The sequence below is a fragment of the Lytechinus variegatus genome, chromosome 9 (genome assembly GCF_018143015.1).
Source record: "Lytechinus variegatus isolate NC3 chromosome 9, Lvar_3.0, whole genome shotgun sequence".
Lineage (NCBI taxonomy): Eukaryota > Metazoa > Echinodermata > Echinoidea > Temnopleuroida > Toxopneustidae > Lytechinus > Lytechinus variegatus.
Window position 1 is genome coordinate 29,836,981 of NC_054748.1, and position 25,857 is coordinate 29,862,837.

At 38.4% G+C, this 25,857-nt stretch overlaps 1 protein-coding gene across 1 annotated transcript; it reads right to left on the reverse strand.

Moving 5' to 3' along the window:
* Positions 1–3,345: 3,345 nt before the first annotated feature.
* LOC121421693 (X-ray repair cross-complementing protein 6-like) lies at positions 3,346–24,283 on the reverse strand. Its single transcript, XM_041616480.1, has 13 exons — positions 24,077–24,283; positions 22,270–22,392; positions 21,038–21,092; positions 20,182–20,275; positions 19,532–19,718; positions 18,470–18,630; positions 17,003–17,099; positions 15,865–15,979; positions 14,831–15,048; positions 7,694–7,805; positions 6,648–6,922; positions 5,725–5,772; positions 3,346–4,446 (listed from the first exon to the last, which is right to left on the reverse strand). The coding sequence occupies exons 1-13, from the start codon at positions 24,263–24,265 to the stop codon at positions 4,333–4,335; spliced, it is 1,788 nt and encodes a 595-aa protein (XP_041472414.1). The 5' UTR covers positions 24,266–24,283; the 3' UTR covers positions 3,346–4,332.
* Positions 24,284–25,857: the final 1,574 nt, after the last annotated feature.

Consider the following 25,857-nt stretch of genomic DNA (forward strand, 5'->3'; position numbering starts at 1 on the left):
AATTTCTTTGTTGAATTTCTTGATTGGAAAGAATGATACTGAACCTTTTATTTTGATGAGTAATTGCCGATTTTCAGTGATAACTTCATTTCAGCAGAGCCTAAGTTATTATCAGACTAGTAATCTGCATTTTGAAGCTCAGACTTACCCTAATCCTTATTCCAATTTCCTTCATTTCATTCTTTCACTTCAATCCCACTTTTCTTCAATTAATCTCTTCATTACACCTTATGCATCGATTCCTTTACATCATTCCTTCATCGTTTCATTCATTTCATCATTACTTCATTCCCTCACTTTTTTGTTTCCCTCCTTTTCCTTCATTCATTTGTTTATTCCTTCATCTTAATGTCAATTCCTTCCCCCTCCCCCAACAATAGGTAGTTTCCCCTTTTATTGAGGAAAACTCTCTACAACGCATCATTCCTTCGAAAAAGCAATTGAAATCACAATGGAGAGCTGAGAGGCTTTTGTCAAAAGTTGGTACACTTGGACAGCAGATCATCTGAAGATTTGCCGTGGAAGAACAATTGCAAATATGTTGTTGACCAGTCATGAGATTCTGATGCTGTCCTAGTCCATCAACTTTTGACAAAAGCCTCTCAGTTCTCCATTGTGATTTGACCTGCATTTTCAAAGGAATTGGTGCATTGTAGAGTTTCCTCCCGGGAAATGCAAAAGGTCCAGAACTACCCTCTCCTAACCCCTAATGAAAAATGCATCAAGCGAATCTGACACAGGAATTAGCAATTTTATCAAGACTTTTCTAAATTTATATTTAGATGCATATATTCAAATCCATGATTTGTTACAATTTACATTTCAGGCATAACAATAGAGACCCTCTGATCTGAAATGACAACCCAGAGAGTTTTCCATGAAGTGTCTTGTAATCGATTGTCACTGACAAATTTCTCTCGGCCAATCAGAGGCAAGGATTTCAGTAGCTTTTAAAATTCATCAGTGAAAATCACTCACAAACCCCTTCATGAAACAGTCCCTATACTAAAGTAATTACATTACCAGTATTAAGTACATCATCACTTTTTAAGTGTCCAAAAGGGCCAAAACTGATGGAAAAAAAATCTCTTTTGTCATATTTGAACATGACTGCCAAAAAATCAATCTAAAAAAATTCAGTCTATAATGGTCACACTTGATTCATTAAATAGTGTTATATCATGTGTAAAACAAAAGTGAATTAAATCTTAGACTTTCAACCCTCCAAAAAGCCTTCCACAATTTTTATCACTGCTGAAATCCTCTTAGGATCGTTCGTAAAAACAGTGACAATAAGAACAACTACTTCTGGAATACAAACAATAACATTATTCAAGGTATGCATTATATGCTATTGTTAACATTACATGTTGAATAAAAGTATATAAAAAAACAGAGCAGTTGCTGATCTAGCGGGATTAGACACAATTGTTTGGAAAGGTCAAGTATTGTGAAAAAAACAATATGGCCCCTTAAATGGTATTGTGTCTAATCCGGCTTGATCCTCGCCTGCAACGGAGAACATAAACGTTATGCAACATTATTATTGCTACTAATCCAAGGATGAGTTGAGGCCGAATTCAAAGCTACAATTTGCCGGTCTTGTGCTTTTCTACGTCAACTGAACAAAGTAAATGGTAGAAAATTTTCTCTTTTAAAGGTAAATGCCAGTTTTGGTAATGATATCAAAATGAGTTTGTACAGAATCCAATGAAATGACCACCAAAGTGCCTGTTTGTATAAATAAAGACTATGTGCCAAAGGATTCTGGAAGAAATTGTGTAATTGCTGAGAAATTAGCAAATAAGCACAGGATTCGGGTCAAGCGTCGGGCACGACATTCAAAGCAATAATAATACACTGTCCCATGTGTGCTTATCTGTGTTGGTGATCTTCAGTGTGAATATTTTTCACCGTAGATTTCACAAAGTTCAGTTTATGTGACTGTACCTCATCTAGATCCTCGATGATATACTGACAATTAAGCCTGATTTTACAGACTTTCTCAAAAATCAGTGTTTACTGCAACTACTGGCATTTCTCTTTAACCTTGAGTCTGAACTTTCGCTATTCACAGTTTAAAAAAGACTTCTTTCAATAATGAACTCTGTAACACTTATACACGCCAGAAATGAAAATTGATCTGCCAGAGTCAAATCACTTTGGACAACAGAAATCTGTTCAACTTGAGCTAAATTAGACTTAGATCTTGTTCTCATTGCAGTCTTTAAACTAATTTAGTGGAAACCAGTTTAGAAACTAGTTTACCATGTAATGGGGCCGCTTGAAGCGGTCTTGGAAACGATCTTCCAAATCAGTTTCAAAATCCACCTCACTATGTGGTTCTTAAGACCGCTTTGCCAAGTTTCAGCGTTGGGAAACCTCCATTCTTTGGGAAGCAATCTTTGCACATGTTCGGTGCGCAATTCCACACACTGTATGGAGAATGTCTACGCTGCAGTTTCATATTATGCGTGAAACATTTCGCCCCACTGAGAGCGTCCCCACAGCTACAAGAATGCTTTACATGAAGTGATTTTGAAAAACCAGTTTCAGGTGATCAATGGGATCGCTAGCAAAGCGATCTTCCAAGTTGGTTTCCTCACCAGTTTCAAGTAAACTTCATGTAGTTTTAGGATTGTAATGAGAAAGGGGTCTAAGTTTAGGCAAAATAACACATGGCTTACTATCAAGCGTAACTGAAAATCTCTTGATAGTAAGCTATGTGTTATGTGCAAAGATCGCTTCCCGAAGAATGGTGGTTTCCCCACGCTGAAATTTGGCAAAGCGGTCTTAAGAACTACATAGTGAGGTGGATTTTGAAACTGATTTGGATATATATAGATTATTGTCTTCACCATTGATGAATCAGGAACGAGCACAGTATTCTGAAGTCAGATTTAATTAAACTCAGGTTTAAAGTTGTGGTTTTAGTATGGGAAGCCAAAAGTATCAAAAATATGTCTTAAGTTATATTTATTCTTATGTTTACTGTGCTCGTTCCTGATTCATCAATGGTGAAGACAATAATCTATATATACTTCCTAGACAATTATGAATGAGTTGAGAGCCGAATCAGCTGAAATATGATATCTCTACCGTTAGTGATTTATGCAACAATTGGCTTCCCATACTTAAACCACAACTTTAAACCCGAGTTTAAGTTAAACCCAACTTCAGAATACGGGCCATTATGTTTAACCCCCCTGGTCTGATATTTCTAGTATAAATCTAAATTGTATATGCAGATACTTTATTTTTAGTACTGAGAGTGAATTATCATATTGTAGATGATTCTCAGAAGCTGATGAGTAAGAATACAAGGAGTATTTTGATGAATATATGATGTTCCATAAATAGGAGCTAAAATTCAAATCATCATCATAAATCATGAATCTGATATCACTACTTAGAATGATTTTGAGTTTCTTGGCTGCAGCATTGACCACCCTTTAAATCGGTAAACTACATCTCGGTCTTTTACCACTTGGTCCAATCTCCATTGTCTCATTCCACATTGTCTAATCCTGGTTAAACCTGTTTGTCTACTAACCATTTGGTCTAATTGCCACCTAGCCTAATCACCATCAAAAAATAATTTCCAGTTAGGCTGTACCAATTCGATTTATTAACACTTGGTCTAACACCACATAGTCTATAAACTGGTCATGGACCAATATTTCTTTTGTTAAAGTAAAAAACACAAGTACGCAAAGTGGAAATTAGACCAACTGGACCATAGACTAAATGTCAATTGGACCAAGTGGGTATTAGACAAAGTGTAGTTGTAGACCAAACAGATATTAGAGCGGATGGGTTTGGCCTATGTGGAATCGGACCATCTGAGGTGTAAACCGAGTCTAACAACATTTTAGTCTGCATGGCTAGATGAAATCTGAATGGACCAGATTATCTTTGACACAGTCAGTGAAATGTTATAAGGAGACGAAGTGGAAATTAAACAAGCGGGGCATGAGACTAAATGTCAACGAGACTAGGTGGATATTAGGCCCAAAGTGGTGTAGACGGTTCAATGACAATTGCTTCACAGTGAATTTCACACACTAATGGAGTGACCGACTTCAACCCTTGATTTAACACTATACCCTATCCTAAACCAAACATAAAACCATATTGCAACCCTAAATATATCCCTATATCTTAATAGATGAAATAAAGCAATTTTCGGCGGAGCAAATGTTGTGTCAGCAGTTTAAATCAAGTGCTTTTGACGTGTGACCATCTGAGAAGATGACGATCTGCTCTCAGACCAAGTGAAGATAAAGCAAATAATGTTGCAGAGCTCGCGTTGGATCATGTGTAGACGAGAATTTATAGTCCTAGATGATCGTTTATGGTTTCTACGAGGTCATTCTTCTTCCCTGCTGTTGAAAGCCCATTCTTTTGACAGAACTCCTTCAAGACTGCTACAGTCAATTTGGAAAGCTGCCATGGAGAAAATAATGATACATCTCTCATTACATCTTGTAACTATACAAGTTCAAAATACATGTCATTACTATGATTTAAATTATCATTTTCATTGGTATTAATCAAGATGATTTGGGTCACAATTCGCCATTATAGTTATCATTATTAGCATCATCATTATCATTATCACCATCCTCATCGTCCTCATCCTCATCATCACCACCATCACCATTCTCATTCTCATCATCATCAGCATCATCATCATCATCTTCTTCATCATCCTCATCATCATCACCATCATCACCATCATCATCATCATAATCATCATCTTCATCATCATCATCACCATTATCATCACCACCATCATCATCCTCTTCATCCTCCTCCTCCTCATCATCATCTTCATCATCATCATCACCATCATCTTCATCCTCCTCATCATCATCAGTATCATCATCATACCATCATCATGAATTTCATCATCAACATTAATGGGATCTTAATTAATTCACCATCATCACCATCATCATCAACATTATTGGGATCTTAATTCACCATTATACATACATATCATCATCATCATACTAGTAAGAGGAGATGGATTCCAGGGGGCAGAGAAAGGGGTTTGGGAAAGATGTTTGGGTAGAAGAAAAGATGAGAGGGAAAGAAGGGGATGACGGGGCTGCCTTTAATAACTACTTGATAATGATATTTCATTTTACAAATAACTTGATGTCTAAAATCGACCGCACACCTTATGATTTTAGAATGTTGTAGAATTTGATGCTAACATTGAGACTTGGAATATCTTACTGTGTAATGTTTGGAATCATCGTACGAATACCTATATTCAAATCGGTGACTATGCTATCATCCTTCTTAGAATAAAGGCGAATCTAATATCTAGTCGTAATGACATCATAGCAGTCGTACGATTGGCTACGATTTGAAACAAATTTGGCCTTTACTCCAAAATAAAGGTTTGCAATCTTTCAAAATGGTTATATTAGTATTCTTTCAATTAATTTTTACCTCAAATAAAATGGTATGTTCCAGTCACATTTTCAGAAAATGAGCAAAGTGCGATTTGTTCCAAAATCGGATCATGAACAGTCGTAAGGTGTGCGGTGGTTTTTAGAAATGAACGCCATTCACAAGTCTCAAGCACCACCTGTGATTGGTGGATCGGAGGTATGTTGAACAATATGCACATGCTACAATGATCTTGATTGGTCATTTCCCATCAATTGCAATGATTTGTTTTAAAGGGCACAGATTGGATTTGATTGTTACCTTGCCTTTTCTTGCTTCATCAGCAACATCAATTGTACCACCGGCCGCCTACAGGAAATAAGACAAAGAGAGAGAGAGAGTGAGAAAGGGAAGGACAGCGAGAAAGGAAAAGGGAGGAGTGAAATGAGAGCGAGATGGATAGCAAGAGAGAAAGATAGAGAAGAGAAGGGAAAAATGAGACAGAAGAGAGAGAGGGACAGAAAAAAATTGGAGAAATATAAAAGCAAACAAAGAAAGAATACACAGGAAGAGAGAGAGAGATGGAGAGATATGAGAATGAACAAAGTTTGAACTTTGATGTACACTCAATTAAAATTGATTATTTGATATCTAGCAGGATAATCACACAAGAAAATACTCAGGACAATATCCATAGAAACCCAAGAACTTAACTTATCTCAGACCTGAAAACATTGCTCCATACGATTGTATGGCCAGCCGACATTGATGAAAATTTAAGGGTGACCCTAATAACTAAATAAGAGTCATTTACAAATGCTTGAGCAGTCTGAAACAGGGAGAATATCCACATGCTTCCACTGAATGGACCCATGCTATAGGACTAATTTGCATGCAGCATGTGAAGTGTTTCCTACGCACTCATCTTTTTAGAAGACTGCTTCTGAACATACAAATCTATTCCTGCTGCTTTGATATGTAAAATTACAAATTGGCGGCAGAAGCCAAAATTTTTAGGGGGGACGTAGGAAACCAAATTAACAAGCAAGGGAGGGAGGGACCACCAAAATTTTTTGACAAGCAAAAAAAAAAAGAAAAAAAAGGTCATCAACAAAAAATTTAGGGGGGGTTTGTCCCCCCACCTCAAATTTAGGGGAGGACACGTCCCCCTCCCCCGTTTCCACCGCCTATGAAATTATCAAAGAAAACTATTAAAAAGAACATATGAAAGAGAAGACCTGTACCTTCTTCCTTGCAGCTGGTTTGGCTGTTGGATCGTACCCTTCCGGAAAGACAGACTCCATGAATTCTCTAATGGCCGGCCCCGCCCTCTTCTCTATCATCTCGTTGTTGGGTGCCGTGTGATCTACCATTTCATCAGCTGTGTCCCTGTCCAGTGCGAGAGCCTCTAGGTTTCTGTAGTGTGTCTGGAGCACGGGATTCTCAAAGTTCTCAGAGGAAAATTTGAATTGTAGGCTCTTGACGACCTTCTTGGCCTTGTCGATTTGGTCCGGCGTCGCTGGGGGATTTAAAGAGATGTGGGGGAGTGTTAAGGAAATCTTAACTTCCCTGAATCACATTAAAAGGCAATGGTTAATGCTACCAAGATTACAAAGGTCTTTTTAAAATTTGGATCAATCACAACTATGGAAAGCCAGCAACGTCAACATCTATCTTCAAAATATTTCCTAGATATACAGTATGTTAATAAATCCGGGATTTTCTTGAAAATTCACTGTGCTTCTCTTCCTTTTCAAAAGACATCTTGCAAATTTCCTAAAGAAAAAATTATGACATTGATGGATTTCCATATACTTGAGATTGATAGGATCAATCATAACTCTTTGTTCTAAAGATAAATGAAAGTAGTTGCAGTAAACACTGATTTCACAAGTCAGTAAAACCAGGCTTAATTGTCATTATATCATCGAGGATCTAGATGTGGTACAGTTACATAAACTGAACTTTGCGAAATCTTGAAATCTATGCTCAAAATATTCACACTGAAGATCACCAACACAGATAAGCACACGTGGGACAGTGTATTACTATTGTTTTGAATGTCGGCCCGACTATCGACCCGAATCCAGTGCTTATTTGCTAATTCCTCAGCAGTTACACAATTTCTTCCTGAATCCTTTGGCACATATTTTTTTATTTATACAAACAGACACTTTGGTGGTCATTTCATTGGATTCTGTATGAACTCATTTTGAAATCGTTACAACTGGAATTTATCTTTAAAGTAAAAAGGCCCAGGTGAAGACCAAGTGTCAATTTCACCTCTTACCTCTAGGGTTAGTGGGATGTTCCAGTGTTCTGATGTCATCTGAGAAAGGCAAGAAGATGAGATGAAATCCAGGAGGGGCAATCTGAACCGAGTACTCGTCAAGCTCCTCTTTCTGTGATAGATATGTAGAATAGAACAATATTGTTATTTTGACTTCTTTCGACAATCTTCATACCAGACAACACAATTTGTATATTTCATTTCATTTCCAAAAACCTGCATTCCCCAACCAGTTATCGGGAGGAGATACCTGCGGGTCACAGTTCTGTGGGCGCGCCTGTGACGCACCCAAGTCTGAATGTAGACTAGGAGTAATAAAAAGTTCGCGGCTAGAGATCAAATACACAAACACGGCTTCCCTGTCTTTAAAAGATGTGTCATCGATTGTGAGGATTTGGGGTGACTTAGGAGTTGGAGAAGTTGAGGTTCTTGTGTGCTGAGATGTAGAGTTGGTCCTGGCCACGTAACATATTTGGGACCTTGTCCAGGAGTCGGAAAACAAGCCAGTTTTCATGTCGAGGTACATGTAGTTCGTTTTCGTATTCCGTATACCGGTTATTACGTACAGTACATGTAGTATCATGCGCTAGCGCTGCGTGTAGTTATGGGCATTTTCTGTGCATGTGTGTGTATGCACGTTTTGTGTGTGGAGCGTTTCGTTGGGCTCGTGTAGGCGACGGGTCACGCTCAATTTTTCTCGGATTTAGCCTTTGTTCAAGGCGCAGTGGATTTCTGGTATTTTTATTCGCTGCTAGGTTTCCTTTGCATTTTTGTGCTTGCTCACTGCATGTTTTGGATCAGTCTGTCTTGTTTACTAGCTGTTGTGCTGGTTTTGTCTCCTTAGTGGAGTTTGGTATATATTATAGACTGGTTGTTTTGTTTTGTGGTCTGAGCATAGTTTTTCTCAATGGCTGAGGATAGAGTGCAAAGTTTTGTTGATGGTCCCACACCGGAGCTGTTGGGGCAGTTGACGAAGGCTGAGTTAGTGGAAGCTGCTCGTCTTTTAGATATTTCGGTTCGTCCTTCATTGAGAAAGGATGAGATTAAGGACTGCATTCGTCAGTTTTTGGTCCAAACGGACATTTGGTCAACTCGTGCTGATTCTGAGGAGGAGGGGGATGATTCTGCGTCTTCTGATGGATCTCGTGATTCTGTGTTAAATCTAAAAACTCTGGAAGCACAGTTGAAATTGAAAGAGCTTGAACTTCGTACAAAAGAGGTTGAGCTACAAATGAAGAGCCTAGATTTGAAATCTAAGGAATTGGATGTGAGGAATGGTGATTCCTCTGTCAAGTTTGATGCTTGTAAGTATGTTAGGTTGGTTCCTAAGTTTGATGAGAGTAAGGTAGAGGAGTTCTTTCAGCATTTTGAGAAGGTAGCTGTCAATTTAGGCTGGGAGAGATCTGTCTGGCCAACTTTGGTACAGAGTGTGCTCATCGGTAGGGCCCAGGAGGTTTATGCCTCATTGTCTGTGGAAGAGGGGGGTTGCTACGAGCAACTGAAGTCTTCTGTCTTGAGGGCTTACGAGTTAGTGCCTGAGGCACATAGGCAAGCATTTCGCAATACTAAAAAGGGCGAACGGGACACTTATGTGGACCTGGTTCGTAAGAAGGTTGTTCATTTTGAACGATGGTTGTCCTCAACTGGTGTTAATAGCTTTGAGAGTTTGAAGGAGCTTATGTTGAGCGAGGAGTTGAAACGTTCGGTTTCACATGAATTAAGGCAGTACTTAGAGGAGCGTGAGGTAGTGAACGTTCAGAGGGCAGCAGTACTCTTGGATGAATATGTCTTAACACATAAGGTAGTTGATAGGAGTAAACCTCAAGGGAAGGTTAATCAGTCTGTTGGTAAGAAAGATTATTCATGGCAAGATGAGAGTCAAGGTAGTAACAATACTGTCAAGAGTGGTAATAGGCAAAAACCTGTTCCTGGTCCTTGTTATTACTGTAAGCAAGAAGGACATAGAATGTCTGAGTGTAGTAAGCTGAAGAAAAAGAGAGAGAAAGAGGGCTTTGGTGAGAGGAAAGTAGTTCCTAATGCATTAGCTAGTGTCAAGAGGGAGAATAGAGCAGTGTCTGTAGGGTATAAACCGTTTGTGACTGAAGGTTTTGTAAGTTTGTCAGGTAGTAGTGAGGAGGTTCCTATCCGTATTCTTCGGGATACTGGGGCCACCCAGACTCTTCTCTTAGCTAATGTTTTGCCTTTTTCTGAGGACTCGGCTGTTCATTCAGATGTGTTTGTAAGAGGGGTAGGTGGTGTAATTCAGGTGCCTTTACATAGTGTGAATTTGAAGTCTGCTATTGTGTCAGGTCATGTGGATGTTGGAGTTTCTCCTGCCTTACCGGTAGAAGGCGTATCGTTGCTGTTAGGTAATGATCTTGCGGGTGATAAGGTTTTGCCACATCCAGTTAAATCAAACATTCCTGTGACTGATGAGGAAACTGAAAGTTTGGTAAAAGAGATGCCAGACGTGTTTTCCTCCTGTGTATTGACTAGGTCTATGGCTGCTAAGGAAAAACAGGAAAGGAAAAATTCAGAGCAGGGTTTGAAAGAGACTAGTCCGGATACTGTTAATTTGGGAGATAGTTTTCTTGGTCATTTGGATGATAACAGTGTGTTCTGTCAGGTAGATAATAGCAAATCTGCTGAAGATGGTAGTGGAGTTAATCACGATGGTGAATCTGATGTAGGACTTAATAGGTTGTCTTTGATCGATGCTCAAGGCAAAGATTCTGAGTTGGTTGGAAGTATCAATAGTGCTCTGTCTGAGGAGGAAACTGTTAATGAAAGCACATGCTTTTACATGAAGGATGATATTCTCATGAGGAGATGGAGACCTCCAGATGCAAGTCTTGCTGAAGATTGGAGGGTTATCCATCAGGTTGTGGTGCCTAAGGTCTTTCGTAGGCAGATTTTGAAAGTTTCACATGAAACTGGTCTTGGTGGACACCTTGGTGTCAATAAGACTGTTAACAGAATTCTGAAACATTTCTTTTGGCCAGGGCTGCGGAGTGATGTTAGTGAATTTTGTAGGGCATGTCATGCCTGCCAAGTTGTTGGCAAACCCAACCAGAAGATTCCGCCGGCGCCATTACGGCCCATCCCGGCATTTGATGAGCCATTTTCAACAATTATTGTTGATTGTGTTGGTCCACTGCCTAAGACTAAGGCTGGACATGAGTATCTCTTGACTATGATGTGTGCAGCAACCAGATTTCCCGAGGCAGTGCCACTTCGTAGAATAACGGCTCAGAATGTTTGCAAAGCACTGGTGAAGTTCTTTTCGTTGGTAGGATTACCAAGGATTATTCAGAGTGATCAAGGCTCTAATTTCACTTCCAAGTTGTTCAGACGAGTGATGTCGCAGTTGGGAATTCGATGCGTGAATTCGAGTGCCTATCATCCTGAGAGCCAAGGGGCATTGGAAAGGTTTCATCAAACCTTGAAGAACATGATGAGAACTTATTGTTTTCAGTGTGAGAAAGAGTGGGACGAGGGACTACCCTTACTCTTGTTTGCAGTTCGGGAGTCTGTGCAAGACTCATTAGGATTTAGTCCATTTGACTTGGTATTTGGCCACACTGTTCGTGGGCCTTTATTGGTGTTGAAAGAGAAGATGCTTGAATCGGATGAGAAGTGTGGATTACTGGATTATGTATCTCGGTTCCGAGAAAGGTTGTCTTATTCAAGAGAACTTGCCATGCAGCACATGAAGACTGCTCAGGCAGACATGAAGAAAGTGTTTGATCGCAAAGCTAGGGAGAGAAGCTTTGATCCCGGTTCTAAGGTGTTAGTGCTCTTGCCAATTCCAGGTAATTGTTTGCAGGCTCGGTACTCTGGTCCATATGTTGTGGAGGAGAAAGTGAGTGAGGTGAACTATGTAATTTGCACTCCGGATAAGAGAAAACATAAACGTCTTTGTCACATTAACTTGTTGAAAGAGTATGTAGAGAGCAATGAGGATTGTAAAGCGAAGTCGGTTGCGAGTGTTGGTGTTGCTTGTGGTGGGAATGATACTGTTGACGTACAAAAGGAAGTTGGTCTTTCCTTGCCTGAAGTTAAGCTTGAGAATTCTGAAGTTCTGGAGAATTTTGGTGAAAGGTTGAATTATCTTCCAGTGAGTGAGAGAGAGTCGTTGCAGGAGTTGATTTCCGAATACAGTCATTTGTTTGGTGATGTTCCTAGTAGAACCACTCTCGTAGAACATGATGTTGATGTCGGGGAGTGTACCCCAATTAAGCAACATCCGTATAGGTTGAATCCGTCAAAGTTGGAAATTCTCAGGAAGGAAGTTAACTACATGATTGTCAATGACATTATTGAGCCAAGTAGTAGTCAGTGGAGTTCTCCTTGTGTCTTAGTACCAAAGAAGGATGGTAGTTATAGGTTCTGTACAGACTATAGGTTGTTGAATTCCAAGTCCAAATCAGACTCGTACCCCATACCTCGCATTGACGACCTGATTGACAAGATAGGGAGTGCTAAGTTTGTGTCGAAACTAGATCTCTTAAAAGGATACTGGCAAGTGCCCCTGTCACCAAGGGCACGAGAGCTGTCCGCTTTCGTTACACCAGATGGTCTCTACCAATATAAAGTCATGCCGTTCGGAATGAAGAACAGCCCTGCCACTTTCCAACGGTTGATGAATGCAGTGATTGCTGGTCTTGAAGGATGTCAGGCATACCTTGATGACATTGTGATATACAGCGAGACCTGGGCAGAACATCTTCATCTCCTGAAGTCCCTCTTCAATCGCCTCTCCGAGGCAAACTTGACCGTGAATCTCAAGAAGTCGGACTTTGTACGTGCACAGGTGGTATTCCTGGGCCACATTGTTGGGCTTGGGACTGTACGCCCGATCAGTGCGAAGGTAGGAGCCATTGTGGACTTCCCGGTTCCAGAGGATAAGCGAGCCCTACGTCGCTTTCTGGGGATGTCTGGATTCTATCGGAAATTCTGCAAGAACTTTGCTTCTGTTTCTGCACCTCTGACGAACCTGCTGAAGAAGGATGTGCCATATACTTGGACACCGTCATGCCAGATCGCTTTTGAACGCCTGAAGGCAACTCTTGCTAGTGAGCCTGTTTTGGCAGCACCGGACTTCAGCAAGACGTTCGTGCTGGAAGTTGATGCTAGTGGTCTTGGAGTCGGAGGGGTTCTTCTTCAAAAAGATGGTGATGGGATAGAGCGACCAGTGTGCTACATGTCGAAAAAACTAAATAGCCATCAAGCTAGGTATAGCACTATTGAGAAGGAGACGCTCGCACTGATTCTTGGCCTTCAACACTTTGATGTCTACATATCGAACAATCCATTGATGGTCAGAACAGACCACAATCCCTTGACCTTCCTCAACAGAATGAAGAACAAGAACGCTAGGCTGATGAGGTGGTCCTTGATGCTTCAGGAATACAATCTTACCATAGAACACATACCCGGAAAGGACAATGTGATCGCAGATACCTTGTCTCGTGGATTTGCTGAGTAATATTGTATTTAAACCTAAACTGAGAAATGGTGAATTTGAATCCAACGGATGTACTGGATCTTGACATTGATAATGATGAATCGGAACTTTGACAGATATACTTCAATTTAAACTGATCTTGGAAACTGGAAGTTGAACAATCACAAACTGAACACTAACTAAAGTGCGAACTGATACCTCATCAAAATGAACCCAAAGTGAACTTTAACTTCCATCATTGATCTTATTTTTGCAAACTGTTTGTTATTTTGTATCAAGATATACATGTACATTTATGCTCAGTCTTTGTCACTGGGGGCTTGTAAGCTTTTTGGATACAAAAATTAAAACAAAACACAAAGAAATTGTACCCAAAATAAGTAATTGGGGCTGCGTTTTCATGGCATTGATATTTTCTTCAGAAAGTATATAGTTTCAGGTTTTAACCAATCTGATATTGGTTGTGTTTTTAATTAGTGAGTTAAAAAAAATTGTGTGACAAAAATGAATGAGCATGATGTACAACTGTATTGCATTTTTCATACAATGGTGTTTTTACTTGTCGTTGTTGTTGGTTTTTGAGGATTCTCAAATTCAAAACAAAAACCCTCATTTGGATGTTAAAGTATATTTTACTCAATCACTCAGTGAGTACATAGTTCATGTATTTGATTATTTGGATACTAACGTTCTCAAAAGGAATGTTCTATTTAAACAAAATATTGAGTGTATTCTAAACCAAGATATTGATATCACAAAGAGTTTAACGAATGCACGCACAAAAGGCTTTAGCATCAAAATTTTCATAAGTCTGGAACTTTTATTCCTCAATAACCACATTTACTATTGATTATGTACTATTTTGTCACGAAAGTTGTGTTATAACTTTCGTTCTTAAAGGGTGGAGGTGTGACGCACCCAAGTCTGAATGTAGGAGTAATAAAAAGTTCGCGGCTAGAGATCAAATACACAAACACGGCTTCCCTGTCTTTAAAAGATGTGTCATCGATTGTGAGGATTTGGGGTGACTTAGAAGTTGGAGAAGTTGAGGTTCTTGTGTGCTGAGATGTAGAGTTGGTCCTGGCCACGTAACAGCGCCCTTCTTGGCAACCCAGATTGGCTGGCTCCTCCAATGCGCCTTTGAATGCCTTTGACAGATATATGGTGCTATACAAATGCTGTGCATCATCATCAAATATAATAGTGTTACTCATAACAATAGCAAATATCTGTACATGGATACTAATCAGCAATACATAATGATTTGATAATGAATTTGTAAAACAATAAGACAAAAGTGCTGGGGAACAAGAAGTTACAGTTATGAACATCTTTAATTTCCCAATCGTAATAGCAGGCTATTCTTTATATAATAATGATCATATAGGGTATTAATGCACAAATCCGCCTTGATAGGTGCCAAAAGCTCTCCTGTATTAACCCAGCTAAGCTTGTCTACCAATCCCGGTGCTAGCAGTTTTTAAGGAATTTTTTCCTGTCAATAAAATCAACCTCACCTGACTTGAGTGCAGCACATTGTGTATCAATTTTTTGCTGAAGGAAATGACACCATGAATAGGATTCAAACCCTTGACCTTAAGGTTTAAAGCCAACAGTCAGACCCACCAGGCCACAGTGCTTTTATGTACACGTATATCTACTAGACTTACCTGAGGCAAGAGGGCGACAAACTTCGGAGATGTGTTCTTGCGTGGAATGTAACGACAGATGGCAACCACGTCTCGGGCCGAACATCTTTGCAAGAGGGCATTGAAGACTGTGTTGCTGCCCGACACCGAACTCTCGTCGGGGAATAGGAACTGGGCTGGTCTGACGTGGAAGTATTTCTTCAGGGCTGACCTTGGTTTAAAACCCATCAGCAATAGCCCTACGAAAGGAAGACACGACAAACATCAAATGCTGGATACTTGCCAAGTCGCCAGTGGAGGACCGTGACCCGGAGGAGACAATGATTGGAGGGGCACTGTATTGTTTGTGAACAATGCTGCGCCCCTCCAATGCTTTGTCTCCTCCGGGTCACAGTCCGCCACTGAGTGTTGCTTACTAAGGATTATAAATAATCAGATATTCAATGCCATAATAATGAGCAGGTTTTGTGATGTCTTTCCAGAATTTACATTTTCTCATTTATCCATGCTATTTCTGATTAAAATCAGCATCCTAAAAGACCCGTGTACACCAAATGATAGTGCCACGTGTCATGTGAACCTCAAGAAAACAACTTCTGTCAACACATCATAGTTTTGGTCATTAGTATGCAACAATATTTTTTTCTTTTTAATAAAATACTTACATCCAACCCCCTACATGTGGAACCTTCTTGAATTATTCACCTCTGTTTTACAGTTGGCATAAAAATTGAAATGGTTTATTAAGAAAACTTCATTGCAGCCGAAGGCTGAATTGCGAAATTCTGTACAAGGTAAAAAACAAAATATATACAATAACAATGACTATAACAAAATGACATGTAAAAGTTATACAATTAATGTTATATGTTGAAATTTAAGAAAGGAGAAGAGTAGAATAATTTAATACATGGGATAGCAGTAGTCTTGGAAAGTTGTAACCACAGTATTTCTCAATTTAGCATGGCATGAGTAGTTCATGAACTGACGTAAGAATAGAGTAAAATGTCAGATAAATACAAGAAGATTATATTATGGAATTGCACACTACAAACCTGGATCGTAAAATTTCTTCACTTCAGCGACCTCATCCTTCTCAAAGATGATGTTTTTCCCTCCATACGTCTGATACTTCTTGATGTCCGAAGGCATAAGAAGCTCTCCAGTATCCTTTTAAGATAAACAAAAATTACCATTATTATTATTATTTCTTTTAATCTGGCAAAAACCAACAAATATAAAGCTATAAGATTAGGAGGCTCACATGAATGTTGAGAAAGAAAGAAAATTTAATGAAAAACTAAAATAATGTAAATGTGAGTCACAGAGTTCCCAGCATGTAAAGAAATAAAATTCCCTGGTGATGTCTCAAAATTTCATGACAAACATTTCAATTTCTTTTACATTATCACATCTTTTCTACTATTTCTTGTTTTCATATGCAACAAGGTTCTTACAGACTTTTTTCGATTTTGGTGCCGATCAACGTTCCGGGAATTTTTCCTGATTTGAGGCATTTTTATCGAATTCTGTGACTGGAAAGAGAGTAAAATAATTTTCCTAGAAAATCAGGAGTATGTGCACCAGGTGGCTGTTTCATAAAGCTGTTCTGTAGTTAAGACTTAATGAATGACAGGTGATCCTGTCTTGTGGTGGCGTATGTGCACCAAAATGTCATTTGGTGTTGACTGAGCTCTTAACCCTTAATGTGCCATGAACACATATCTATGAATCCACTGGAGTGCCACAAACACATTTTCGTGCAATAGTGATTCAGCTATTTTTATGCCTATTGTATTTTTGAGTGCATTGAATGTATGAGCGATTCCATTGTTCATTTCAGCTTATGGTCAAAAGGTTTATCTCAGAAGTGATTCCCTTTTTTATAAATAAAACAATTGAATATAGCCTCTTTGAAAAAAATGGCACTCGCTGATTACAGTGAATGGCACGTTAAGAGTTAAGAAATGATCCCGTCTTTTGCAAAGTTGCCTGTAAACTTCCGAATAGCTCCAGGAAACACCCATGTGCAGAGCCCAATAACGCAAAGGTTGGTGATTGACGCGCTGTCTTTAAGACTGTACAATAGCAAAATATCAATGTGTATCTAGATTGTGCTTCCAACACCGACATTGACAGTACAGTTAAAATCAACCGATGAGAAGGATTCATCCTTCGTATTGTGTGTCTCACCTCACAGTACATCTTGGACTTTCCCTTGAGAGCTTCGTTGGTCTGCCGATGTAACTTGATAGGATACGGTCTGTTTTGCTGTCTTACGAGGTTGTAACTTCAGATATAAGAACAAAGACAATGCCAATGATATTATTTCTTTTATTTCTCTTTGGGGCATGGAAGAAATATAACAGGTTATAACAATGGCAATAATTGGCATAATAAAAATACAACCAAAGTGAAAAAAAAAATCAATCATAATAATAAATATATGTACAATATAAGAGAGTCAATAACTGGCAGAAATTGAGCCATCCACCCCTGAGAGTAGCAAAAGCTATAATACTGTATTTTATTCTCCTCGATCCGGACACTGGAACAAAGACACACACCCCTCTGAGCACATGAGGGCGCAATCCAACAAAATCAGAAATCATGCCCTAATACAACACTGGAATCAATACAGACGACTACATTAAAGATGACATTAAAATTTGGACGTAATTAATTTACAATTAATTTACGTTAGCACATTTTTAATGTCTTTCGTATTTCTCATATTAAACAAATTGTGCATTTTAAGAACATTTAGTCTGACAAGAACATATCCTCTAATTAAATCTTTCCTTTCACTTACAAGGGCAGGACAATTAAACACAAAATAAAACTTGTTACCTGGCCCACGTGAGTCATATAACATACAAGATTGCAGACCCTAAATTGGACAGGTAACGAAAATTCGCAACAGGCAATATAATTTCCCACAACGATATTTACAGAGTTCAATCCTTTCTGCAAAATCTTATTTCACTAAGTAGTTTCAAAACCGAAATCTTGTTTGAATATCCTATAATTCATGCATAAATGGCTTCTATTAATTTCAGCATTCCACTCCCGTTTTGCAACATCATCTTATCTGAGACTCACATTTGACCTAACCCACTTAACATCAAGAACCATATCTTCAACAGTCCCAGGTTAGACATCCCACATTTATTCAAAATGTCTTTCACTTTTACTATCCATGACTTATGAAGGTCCCTATCATGAAGTTGACGCAAAAGCCTATAAATCATACTAGACAATTTAGATTTCCCATTTATTTTGACGAATCCTTGCCAAAAAAATTATTATACGCTATTCAATAACATAATGCGGACTGACTCTTCCCAATGCACCATATGCCATACAATTCGCAGACCCTCGACCAATAGGCACCATTTACATACATCTATTGCCTAGTAGATTGTTTCTATGAAAACGCTGTTAACTAATATCCTTTATATTTTCGTTTCATTTTCAATATTCTGATTCGCATGTTTGTCTTGACAAAATTTCAAATATTTTTTTTTCTAAATTTGTAATTATTCATATATCCACTGTTGTTAACCTTATTTTTGTTATATTCTATTTTCCAGATATGTTGAAAATTGAAGACTGAAAGCAAGCTTCTTGATTGAACCAGTAAATCATAACATTACTTACATGCCCACACCTAGCTCCAGTCCTTTTCCGAGAGAGAACGGAATCCTTCCCATGGTCCTTTTCTTGTGGTCTTTCGCCCGTACCCTCGCGAGGAGCTGATCGAACTTCTCTGAAGCATCTGGGATGATGCCCTCTTCATCCTCACCTGTATGAACAATGTCCTGAAAAGAAAATCATTATTACTATTATAAACAAGAGTTCCAAGCATCTCAAGAAAGCAGGGGATCGTTTCATGTAGAGGTGTTGTGGCTCAGTGGAAAAGTCTTCAGACTTTGAACCACAAGGTCTGGGGTTCATATCCCATCGCAGCACTAGCGTCCTTTGGCAAGGCGTTTATCTACATTTGCCACTCTTGACCCAGGTGAAGTAAATGGGTACCAAGAAGGAAGGAATTCCTTGAATGCTTGATGCGCCTGATCAGGGTAGCCGTGCTAAAGCCGGGGTAATAGCATGCAGTGCTTAGAAACATTTGTGTTAAGCGCTATCTAAATGTTGCATATCATTAAGTAGTTATCAGCATTGACAAGTTGTCTTTCTCCGACATTTACCATAGTAACAGCCAGAGACAAGTGCCTCTCAGCCAATCAAAACCAAGGATTTCACTGAAATTGTAAGCACTGACAACTTTTGTGAAAAGCCCCTCCCCCCCAAAAAAAAAATACCTGATTTGCTACTGATTTTCAACTGATCAAGTCTCAAAATTCCATGATATTATATGGTCAAGTCATTTCCAGTTACACATGTTTTCTATGTTGTTGCAGGGAACCATGTCGAGGGGAGGGTAGGGTAAGGTAGGGTATAGTAGGGTAAGGTAAGGTATGGTAGGGTAAGCTAGGGTAGGGTAAGGCAAGGTAGGGTAAGGTAGGGTATGTTAGGGTAGGGTATGGTAGGGTAAGGTAGGGTAGGGTAGGGAATAGTGTTTAATCAAGGTTGAATTTAGTGATTTGATAAGCATGTGTGGTTTACAACGGAGCAATTGACAAAAGAGCAAATGTCAAGAATCTATCTTATCACCCCCTCCCTGTATTTCTCTCTCTCTCTCTCCCCCTCATTATAGTGTACCTGATAGAACTCTGAGAAGCCAAACTTTGTGTCTGGCTGCGTCATGTGCATGAGCTCAATCTCGATACCAATGTCGTAAAGATCTTTCGCCTTCTGCTTGGCCTGTCTTTGGAATGCTACATTGCCCTTGTGTGGGTCGTCGTTGTCAGTGAAGAGAAGAACCCGCTTGTACCCCACCTTCTGTGGACTGTTAAATCAGAAATATTTATTTACATTTACTTTATTTCGATTTCCTGTCATAGAGTAAATCACCCATTCGCCAGAGGACCGTTTCATAAAGCCATTTCCAAGTTTAGAACGACTGGTGATCCTTTCTTGTGGTAAATCATATTCACCATTACATGTTGATTGGTGATTGGTTCACCGGTCACTCTTAACTTATGAACAGCTTTATGAAACACCCATAAAAGCTGATTTTTAAAAGGTCCTCATAATGATATAAAGATTTTGTTTACCAAAGAAAGAATTAAAAATAAAACTTTCAACAAGTTTTTTATATTCTCAAATGTTTATTATCATCAGTCTGAAATGTTTTTCCTACTGATGCAGGGTAATATAAGAGCACCTTCAACACTTCTAGGTAGTCATATGTGCGATATAATAATTTATACTATTTATAGAGTCATCATGAGAGGATTAGAATGCCATACCTTTGTGAAAACATGTTAGAACAGGTCCAGAGAGCATCGCTGAGGCTATACCCGGACTCAAATCCGTACTTGTTGGCAAAGTCATTGTTCCCCTCTACAATGAGATAAGAAGAAAAATATGTGCATATAACATCTTTGTGAAAGCAAAATGGTTATTAGCGTTTCGTACCTGTGTGATTCTCCTCTATTTGTTCAAATTGAAAGGTACACAGCTTTCATATTGTTAAGACTAATCTTATTGACTGGTGTGTTCGCAGTTGGTAGAGCGTGCATCTCATACCGGGAGGTCGGGAGTTAAAGCCCAGGCTGCGTCAGACCAAAAAGACGTTTAAAGATAGGTTATGCTGCTAAACTGTTTGGAATTCAATGATTTATGGGATAGAGCTAAGTCAATCTAGCGCTGCACAGTGGCTGCCGGGCCCATGATCAATTGGGCAAATGAAGTTTCTACTTCAGATTTCTATTTCAAACAATTAAATATGGATTTTCATTTTCATTTTGATCCTCAAATTGGCAATAATCATTACCTTCCATTACCTTGAAAGAAAATGAATAAATAGATATTGCACAAGCCAATATATCAAGAAATTCATCAAAAAGTTGCCAATTTGCATTTAAAAATAATGATTTGGTTGTTTCATTGCATTGCCAATTCAGAGTATTTGATCCTCAAATTGGCAATAATCATAACCTTCCATTACCTTAAATGAAAATAAATAGATAATACACAAGCCAAGAAATCAAGAAATTCATCAAAAAGTTGCCAATTTGCATTTAAAAACAATGATTTGGTTGTTCCATTGCGTTGCCAATTTAGAGTATGTAATGATTGACTTCTTGATTGATTTGAATTTACCTGAGAGGAAAGATTCCAATTCCAGGATTCTGCTGGCACTGGGCTGGTCAAGATCCTAAATTTACACACAGAATAGAATGATTTGAAAAATGTAAAATAAATCCAACACAGGACATGACTAATTGGATAAATGACAGAAAGACAGGAGACAAGATTTACACTTATTTTTTCTTACTCATCATTTATGTATTTGTGTATCCCCCGTTTTTGTTTACTTTTTCGTTTGCACTTTTATTTATTCCTCTATATTTCTTGTCATATTTATATTTTTATGGGACTCTCACTACATATTCTTTGGATCCTTTAACCAACAAGCTCTGCTTTTACCTTTGGCTCCTCATATCCTTACCTCTCATTTTCTGTCTTTCTTTGTCATTTTATTACAACCAATTACAAGATTACATTATTGTACTTTTTTTCTATTGGTATATTCAGTATACATTTCATATTTTACGATATTTATTTATGCTTATCTATGATAATTTGTATTGTATGAATGTTTGAATTGTATAATATTATTGTTTGTACTGAGTTGTTGATTTTGTTGGAAATGTGAGATGTTGATATGAATAAAGCTTGAACCCTTGAACCTTGAAGATTAAGGAGAGTTTCATAAAAAGTTTTCAATAATTTCAATAATTGGCTCTAAGCTAATAAGATGCAATGATTTCAGTAGCTTTTCACAAATAACAATAATCAGTGAAACAGAACAACAACTATGGGGTGATGCTCCACCCCCTATCCCCCCCAAAAAAATGGATCTCATAATTTGACATTTATATAACAATCACAATTTGGTCTACCAGTGGTCAGGGGTTGGTATGCGTTTCACTGATGTTGACTGTCAAAATATCAAGTGTGTTTGTCCCAGACTTTTTTTTTTCCTAAAGAGAGTGATTTAACAATACCCCTACTGGAAATGGTCAAGTCCAAATAAGACTCCATCTCAGTCTATTCTAACCCTACAGTACATTATGGAAACAAAAGTCAGGGCCTGTTGCATAAAAGTTACTTTTGCCATGCAATTGTAACTTGCATGAAATCCTTGATTCTGATTGGCTGTTGATCATTGTTACCATTGGATGGCAAAATTTCCATAATAGTAACTTTTGTGCAACGGGGCCCTGGAAATGTCTGTCGACCTAGGATGATACGCACATCATGAATAGGAAAAAAATGTCCACTCAGAACCAATCAGGCCCTACTCTCTTAAATACAAGTTTGATCGATACCTGAAGAACATAAATGTGCTTGAAGCTTCCGCTGTTCTTGTCCTTTTCGGTCCCGAAGAAGACCACACCGACCAGATCCTTCTCACTGCTGATAATCTTGTTGCTCAGTACAGTCTTGGCACACTGAGGAATGAAAAATATACATGTAGTGTGAATGGGGTGATACGTAGGGCAATCTGACAGTGGATACTCAGGTGCTTTGGGACTTGGTCCTGATTCACTTGGTCTAAATGCAATTGACCTCCTCAGATACTCTAACACCACCAGGGATGAACCCATCTGGTCTAAAATCAAGTTGGGCTTATTGCTGTTTGAGTGAATACCCTCTGGCCAGTATTCTGAATTTAGCTTTAAAGGACAAGTCCACCCCAACAAAAACTTGATTTGAATAAAAAGAGAAAAATTCAACAAGCATAACACTGAAAATTTCATCAAAATCGGATGTAAAATAAGAAAGTTATGACATTTTAAAGTTTCGCTTCATTTCACAAAACAGTTATATGCACATCTCGGTCGGTATGCAAATGAGGGAACTGATGACATCACTCACTCACTATTTCTTTTGTATTTTATTATATGAAATATGAAATATTTTGATTTTCTCGTCATTGTCATGTGAAATGAAGTTTCATTCCTCCCTGAACACGTGGAATTCCATTATTTTAACATTTTGTGCTTCAGGCAAGGAGGTTCTAATTATCAAATTTGTAAAAATTGAAATATTGTATAATTCAAACAATAAAAAACAAAAGAAATAGTGAGTGACATCATCGACTCTCTCATTTGGATGTAACTGGCTCGTTCATATAACTATTTTGTTAAAAATAAGCGAAACTTTGAAATGTCATATCTTTCTTATTTTACATCCGATTTTGATGAAATTTTCAGCATTGTGCTTGTCTGATTTTTCTCTATTGATTCAAATCAACATTTTTCTGAGGTGAACTTGACCTTTAACTTAGACCATGATCTTAAGTCTGTGCTAAAATATTGGGGAGACAAAAATTCTAACATTATATTTATACTGTATATTTTTTATGTTTACTAGTTTGTTTCCTATTGCTTTCATAATGATGAAAAATACTTCAGTGATATCATTCCCAGACAATTTTGGTGTCACATGAGTTAATAAATTGGATCCCTGTCAGGGATTTGTGCCCCAATTGGCTCTCCATAGTTAAACCACAACTTTAAACCAGGGTTTAATTTAAACCAGAGTTCAGAATATGGGCCTCTTAGTCTAAATGCCATTTAGGCTAATGTCAGGAGGTTCTAAATTCCAATTTATCTCATCATTATGTGCTTTGTCAAAGAAAACTTTGTTCACAAACTGTTCGTAGAAAAAGCGATTTTAGACCAAGTGTATATTAGACGACTGGGTACAGGCTAATAGGAAATTAGTCATAAAGGTAAAAACAAAATCAGAAGTTGAGCTGGTGGTTAACGAACTAGATTTGATCACGTGGGATGAGACCAAACGGAAAGTAGCCAAAGAGGACCAGCATTCTAGACCAAGTGGAAAATTACCTCTCCAAGCTCAAGTGGAAAACTACCTATCCAATCTAATAAGCTTGACATAAAAGCAGATTCATTATTTTTGCAGCTTGGTAAAGTCTAGGTACACTGGGTGATTTCACGTCCGGTGTTGGCCTTGGTGTTTAAATTTGGATTGCTTCCCCTAGCTCCAAAATCTTCATTTTATGTTTGGTGTTATAATCGTGTGAAAATTGACCCAACACCAACCAACACCAAAAGGTCAACACTGAACTTGAAATCACCCACTGAAGAACAAAGAAGAGGAATCTACCTCAATACTCATCTCGAAGTGGCTCTTGTCATCGCTCTTTTCAAACATGGGCTCGGAGCAATCGATGAGGAAAATGAGACTGTCCTTTCCAGCTTTCTGCCACTCGAACCCAGCTTCTTCTTCATCATGGTCCTCGTCATCACCAGCATCGTAATATCCAAAACCTGTGTTTCCGCCCCAGTTGCTCATGACTGGTTTGAAATGTTGAGAGTCTATAGTCAGTGGAAAGAAAAAAGAAACCAAAGATGAAAACACTTGGCAAAAATCTCTGGCGCCCTTTCGGTAGTTCAGGGGGGCGTTTCATGAAAGGACTTGTCAGACGTTTTATCCGACAAGTCCCATTTTATCCGACAATTACCATAGTAACAGTGCCTTTCAGCCAATCAGAATCAAGGAAAGATGTCAGATCTGACAACTTGTCAGACAAAAATGTTGATGAAACGGTCCCCTGGTGGCCACATATGGCCAGTGGGATGATACACTCACCAGACACTCACTGATAGCGATTCAGTGCAGGGTACTTTTATTATGATGAGTAACTGGGGACAAGCCTTCTGGGTTCACTGAGGTACATGTACAGAGAAGTGCCCAAGATTTGACTGGTTAAGTTTTTATTTATTTATTTATTTAAAACGGTTTAATTCAACAAGGGTGTCTATAGCGGCTGAAAAAGCCGAATTGCATTACCCTTTACAATCATTTACATAAAAATACAATCAATATCAAACAAGGAACAATCCAATTTACACAAATTCTACATCATAAATACACTTATATCACGATACAAATTAAATAATAAATTGATACTGAAATTACATGCATTTGTTGCAAAATTTTGTAAAAAAAATTCTAACAGATTAATTAAAAATTTACATCTGAATGGCAAGACTCATTTTTACTTTCCCGTATTAACCTGATTAAAAATGTTTACTCAAAGCAAAGGACAGAGAGAAGAAAAGATTCAATTCCTACCTTTAAATATTTGCTGTATAGGCACACATTGTATTACCAGACACGCATATTGCTAGTGTTGTGTACAAAAACAATTTCGCACCGTAGGACTTCTGATCTGCAGTTCAATTTCAGAGCAATACATGGAACAAATTTGCAAAAACGCACCAAAAAAAACACCTTTACCATACTTATCTCTAAAATGACAGAAAATGCTTAAAACATCATATAACTCAATTTTGCATTAACAATTGATATATTTTCTAACAGATCACACAAATTTTAGGGGGGATACCAGATCATGGTCCATCTGAATGGGGGGGGGGACACAGGAAACAAAATTAATATTAAAGCAAAAAAAACACAGGTTATCAACCGAAATTTCAGGTAGGGACCACCAACATTTTGACAAGCAAAAAAAGGGGGTTATCAACAGAATTTTTTTTTTTGGGGGGAACGTCCCCCCACCTCAAATTTAGGGGGACACGAACCCCCCCCCCACCTCAAAAGATGGCATATTTCACCTACATGAGTAGAACAAAAGCTTCAGTCTCTGTCAAATTGGTTGTTCAGCTGAACTCCGTTGGCTTCACTCACCACCATGTACCGGGGACTCAATGGCCATATGTTTATGTACTATAAGTTCGGATAAAACAGGAAGTGAGGTTGCGCAACAGCAGAGGTAATGGGTAATGATGATTTCTTATGAGAAAATGGTTCCCGTATTTTTCTCTCATTCCCCTCGATATGATCCACATCTCGAGATATATTTGGGGGACAACCTAACGCCAAGGAAGGAGTACAAATATCTTGGTACTATTTTCGACTCT